Below are 5,228 nucleotides of genomic sequence, written 5' to 3' on the forward strand. Positions count from 1 at the left end.
TCTCTCTCTCTCTCTCTCTCTCTCTCTCTCTCTCTCTCTCTCTCTCTCTCCTGCAGACAACTCTCAGCTGGCAGTTTCAAGCAACCAGAGAGTATCTACCAAAGAGAATGATGAGGATATAATCAAACTTCCAGAGAGGTATATATGTTCTAGGAGTTGCCAGTTTGATAATCTGTTTTTTGAGCTTTAAAGAAGATATGAGTATTTTTGTTTCCCGTACGTATGTTGTACAGCTTGGAGGATGATAGATTGCCAGACAGCCCATTTGCATCACCCACACACCATTTTCTGGAATTTGACAAATCTGGAGCAGCTGCAGACACTAACGGTTCAGGCTCATCGTCGCCATCTTTTGATCACGATGAGTCTACTACATTGACAGACTCTCGCAAATCCTATAACGGCCAAATGCCGAGCTTATCAATGATGGGGATGTTACCAGGCAGCAGCGGACCAGCCTGTCGCGTTGGGATCTAAACCCATTCAAAATAACTAACCAGAGGTAGGTTGTAGTCTGATGAGAGAGATAGAGAGGAGTAAATTGGTTATACTAATGAATGTGGAAAAGAGTGTACATGTAAAAAATGTCTCTTTTGGCATGTCATTACAGGAAGAGAAGAAGATTAACCCAAAAAAAAGTGATGAGCAACTACTGAGACGTGGATGTAGTAGTAAGATAGAAGAAGAGAGAAGAAGATGGGGAAGGTTGTTTGTTGTACCATTTAGAAAGACTTTAGTAGTAAATGAGTCCGTGAATGTTATGGAATGGATGGACCACAGCACAGGTGACATTTAATATTATAATCATATATCTAATAATTAGGACAAGAAGAGCGTTTGTCTTTTGACATTCAACCAATATATCTTTTTCTGTTTTTTTTTTTTTTTTTTTGACAAACATTCAATCAGTAAATGATATCTAAAAAGTATATGCTAAGTTAAGTTGTAATCACTCTCTTTATCTAAATATTATCCTATAATTTAAAAAAGTAAATCATTCAGAACATGCCATGTGGCGAGCAATCCCACTACTTTTGCACTTCAACTGAGTTGAATGTTTTCAACTGTGTTGTCTCCACCTCATCTTTTTTCTTTTCTTCAACACCCCATCGCATCTCTTCAACTATTGAATTTTTTTTTCAACGGTTTAAAACTACACCATTATAACTAGTCTTAGTTGGACTTGGAAACAAATAAATGGGTTACTTTTCTATCACAAGGTTTACTTGTCAACATGGTCTCACAGAAGCTATATAATGTAACTAGGATCTCACCCACGCTACGGGAGAAAATTTTATATACATGTTCATTCTAAATAACTGTTTAGTATAATATGGTTGTATCTCTATATTAGTCTTATTTATGATTTTACATAGAAAACATTTGGGGGATACAATATACAATTCATCCACATAATAATATAGTATGTATATTTTAAAAATGGACCAATATATTGCACTGATGTTGTGATTGGGCTTAGTTGGGCCGAAGTTTTGTTTTAGAGTTATTTAGAAATTTCCAAAAAAACAATCGGGCTTCATACGTGGGGGTTTTAGTATTAAAAAAAAAAGCTTGGAGAAGACATTAATTTCCGATCACCCTCCCCAGAAGAACCGATCGACTGCTTTACACCGTCTCTATTTCTCGAATCATTTCACAATCTCTAATCCTTTTGGAGAGAATTGATTGAACCCCGATTATTACCATCACACAGTCCAGTCCCTTTTCTGTTCTACAGTTTTGGAGACCCAGTCATACTGAAGAACAACTAAATCTGCAATTCGAAGAGAAAGGAGAAACCTTTTGCCGTTGAATGTTTTCTTACACGGCAAGCACATACATCATGATTTCGTTGTAAAGTCTGAGTATGTGCGTAAGAAAACAGATGGAGATTGATTACACAATATAGTACGTATCGAAGGACAAAAGTAGGTTAACCACGGCTTTGGTCGGAGGAATCTTTCGTAGTTCGTGTTTGTCGTTTTGTAATGGACGAGTAAGTAATTCCATTTAATCGAAAAATCTGTTTGGGAAATATTGGGCCTGAAAGTTAAAGAGTATAGGTAAGCCCAAATCAATAGAACCCAACACAAAAGGAAAGGAAATAGTGTGTACACGGCTACATCGAGTCATCGACGATGAATGTGTGTAGTAGCAATTAGGGGGGGGAGAGATATACATATACTACTGTATATTATCATCGGAATCATTATCAGTATGTACAATCTTCTTCTTCACTTATATATATATATAGAGTAATAGAGAGAGAGAGAGAGATAATTTACTAGAAAGGGTTGCTATAATCTGGGGGGTCATGATGAGGAGTAAGAAGAGAAGACTGGTGCCTTTGGAAAGATTCTGTGGCCAGGCGCAAGTATTGCCAGTGGATCATATCTAGATTTTCTCCTGACAAAATCATCCCACTTGGCACCGAAATGGGATCTCCACTCCTCTCTTGTTGTGTAATGTGGCAGATACTGCTTCAACCCTATACCTGCTGCTTCACTGAATTCTAGTATTCTTTGGTTCCGCTTCAAAATTTGTTCAACTCCATCCTCCTTGCCTGGAACTGCCGATGTTAGGATCGCCACTAGGTAGAATATCTCTTCCTCCGGTGTTACTGCTGATGTTCGGTTGTTCCACCTGCACAAACACACCCAACATTGCTTTTTCTTTTTCTTTTGTTAACAACTTAACTAACTAACTAATAGTATTTGATCCAACAATTAGTCTTTTGAGATTGAACATATTCTTATTATCTTTCTTACTTTGCTTTGTTCACCGGGTACACTATGACTGGCCCGTTGCTTGTATCGGTTAGGATGTTCCCGAATACTCCTTTTGCAAATTTTTTCACTGTGCTTCTTGGTACCAGGAGGTTCAGCCATGGATGCGGGACCTCCCATTGCCCTTTCGATCGAAGTTTCACCTCTGACACATGTACCCTGTCCAAGAATGCTTCATATGTTACCTCCGATGTAAACAGTGTCGACGAGATGTAGCTTAGTTCACTTAATGTTTCTTTGACTCCCTGGATTTTGAATGTTTCAAAAGACAAATAAATATTTAGTTTCATTGTCATCTATCCAAGATTTCTACAATTGCTTGTATGTCTTCTCACCTGGCTGATGACATCTTTGTCGTCGAGCTTGAAGTAGTACTTGGCTACCTCCAAACAATACAGAGTCCTTCCATCAGATTTGAATTGGCTGGCCTGTAAAGGGTCCTCTGGGGTGAAAGATAACCTCCAGTTGTTTAGGAGTCCCGTCCGGTTTATTATCACAAACCCTTCAACGTAGTCCAATTTGTTATCTGCAGAAATTAGACGCTCTTGGTCCTGGATAAAGGCAGAGAAATCCTGGTACAACACTCTTACCCATTTTACCTGTTCATTCAATTAGTACAGTAGCTGTATCAGTTATCACACCCCACCTCTTTTTTTGTTTTTGTTTCTTTTTTTATAAACAACTTAAGTTTACCATGGTTGGTGCTGCTTCCAGTGCTATTCTTGCCCGTGTTATGATGCCAAACTGACCTAACCCACCAAGAACACCATGAAATAAGTCGCTGTTCTGCCTCTCTGAACAGTTTAGGATCTCGCCTTTTCCTGCAGTCAATAGGACGCATCACATTAGTGAGTATACATACATTCATTTACGGCAATATCTCTCCCCTCAGTTCTGCCTCTCTGATGCTTTCGAAACAAAAATCACGATGATATGCTTTCTGCTACTTTAATCTTTTAAGTAAGAACTAACCTGTGACAACCTCCAGTTGATGAACATTGCTGATTTGTGGTCCATGTCGGAATGCCTGGCCGCTGATTCCAACATTGGAAAGAGTGCCACCTACAGTTAAATGTAGGTAATCCGTCCACGACTTTGGTGCAAGGCCGTACTTGAGGGTCTCATGCAAAATGTTTATCCACAGCTCACCACCGGACACATCAACATATGGAGCCGGAACATCATCCACACTGTGGACCTGCAGCTTCTGGGGATGGAGAGATTCCATGCGTATAACAATCCCATTTCTTGTTTGTGCTTGGCCTTGGAGTGAGTGTCCACGACCTCTCGCTGCCACTGTAAGCTGTGAATGAGGGCCCATCATCCAGATGTGCCGTATCGCTGAGGCGATGTCGCTTACCGATTTGGGATGTAAGACCGCCAGAGGAATCAACTGGTATCGATTTCCAAAATCTTTGGAGGCCTGATGGACATGTTCAAAATCCAAGTTGCCTACTAGGGGAAGGGCCTTCAAAGAAGAAATGTTGCTAGAGAAGCAGCAAGCTAACTTAAAGGCTATGCAGCTGAGAAGCAAGATGGTGAAGCTTCTTACTATAAGCATGGTTCTTTTCCTAAGGAGGCATGCATGTAGATTGCTCATATGGATGGCCTCTTGATTTTCTGAGAGACAAAGAGTATTGGAACCAAAGATGTAAAAAAGGGGTTTGATCTTATTTAAAACGCTAGTGTGACTTTGAATGGCCGAGGCAACCAATATTTTTTTTTGTTTGTTGGTTGTGAGAATCGGAATGGGGACTGACTGTCTACGAAGGGTTATAAATAGCCTTTGAAATTTCACTTTTTGAGGTGAGAGTGAGAGGCCTTTTTCTTTCTTTGTTGGTTGGCATAGAGAAGCCATAAAAGAAGGAGCCTAGTTGAAGGAAAAAGTCACAAGAAAGAAAGAAAGATCTCACGAATCTTTTTTTTTTTTTTTTTTTTTNCAGTTACACCCACAATCTTGGCTTTTTCGAAGAAAAGGCAGACAAGATCATACCATAACACACTTTTACTTTGAAACTTACCATTTGAAGGATTACCTTATTTATCCTCTTATCTCATAGTAATATTTATCCCTTTTCCCAGTCGTCGTAGGTATAGGTACTTTGCTTTTTAGGCAGAGAGAGAGAGAGAGATGTGTATATATATATCTGTGAGTGACTGTATGCCACACTTTTTTTTTTTCAGGCTTTTGACTCGGATGAAGCGCAAAGGATTGGTGCCTGATTCATCTGACTGTGAGAAAAAGAGTGGTGATCACTCAACTGAGGACGTGTAAGGGAAAAAATCCTTGTGCTCTCTGTGGGAAATTAGGAGGCAATTTCAGTATTGTTGGGACCCAACAACACAATCCTCTGTAACCCCAAAAGCTAAATGACAGCTCAAAGCAAAGCAAAGCAACCAATGAGTAAGTCTTCCTGTTACTGATTTAAAGGCCCTCCCATT

At 39.6% G+C, this 5,228-nt stretch overlaps 2 protein-coding genes across 7 annotated transcripts in view; one reads left to right on the top strand and one right to left on the bottom strand.

Moving 5' to 3' along the window:
* The window catches only part of LOC104748974 (zinc finger CCCH domain-containing protein 46-like), a 2,959-nt gene extending 2,330 nt beyond the window's left edge, over positions 1-629 (top strand). For 2 of the 5 annotated variants that reach the window (XM_010470544.2, XM_010470543.2), the window contains exons 6-8: positions 57-138; positions 234-502; positions 611-629. In XM_010470544.2, coding sequence (XP_010468846.1) covers positions 57-138; positions 234-477 — 326 coding nt within the window. In that variant the 3' untranslated portion in view covers positions 478-502; positions 611-629. Of the gene's footprint in view, positions 1-56; positions 139-233; positions 507-610 lie in introns of those variants that run through there. The other 3 variants (XM_019237622.1, XM_019237621.1, XM_019237620.1) reach the window with 2 other exon arrangements.
* LOC104748975 (cytokinin dehydrogenase 6) lies at positions 1,515-4,622 on the bottom strand. 2 transcript variants are annotated; one of them, XM_019237624.1, is made up of 6 exons: positions 3,759-4,622; positions 3,480-3,607; positions 3,122-3,385; positions 2,769-3,031; positions 2,286-2,643; positions 1,515-2,043 (listed from the first exon to the last, which is right to left on the bottom strand). In XM_019237624.1, exons 1-5 carry the CDS (start codon positions 4,384-4,386, stop codon positions 2,313-2,315), a joined length of 1,614 nt encoding a protein of 537 aa, XP_019093169.1. In that variant the 5' UTR covers positions 4,387-4,622; the 3' UTR covers positions 1,515-2,043; positions 2,286-2,312. The 2 variants fall into 2 exon arrangements, with proteins under 2 accessions (XP_019093169.1, XP_010468848.1); XM_010470546.2 differs by lacking the exon at positions 1,515-2,043 and having other exon boundaries at positions 2,098-2,643.

The sequence above is a fragment of the Camelina sativa genome, chromosome 16 (assembly GCF_000633955.1).
Source record: "Camelina sativa cultivar DH55 chromosome 16, Cs, whole genome shotgun sequence".
Taxonomy (NCBI): domain Eukaryota; kingdom Viridiplantae; phylum Streptophyta; class Magnoliopsida; order Brassicales; family Brassicaceae; genus Camelina; species Camelina sativa.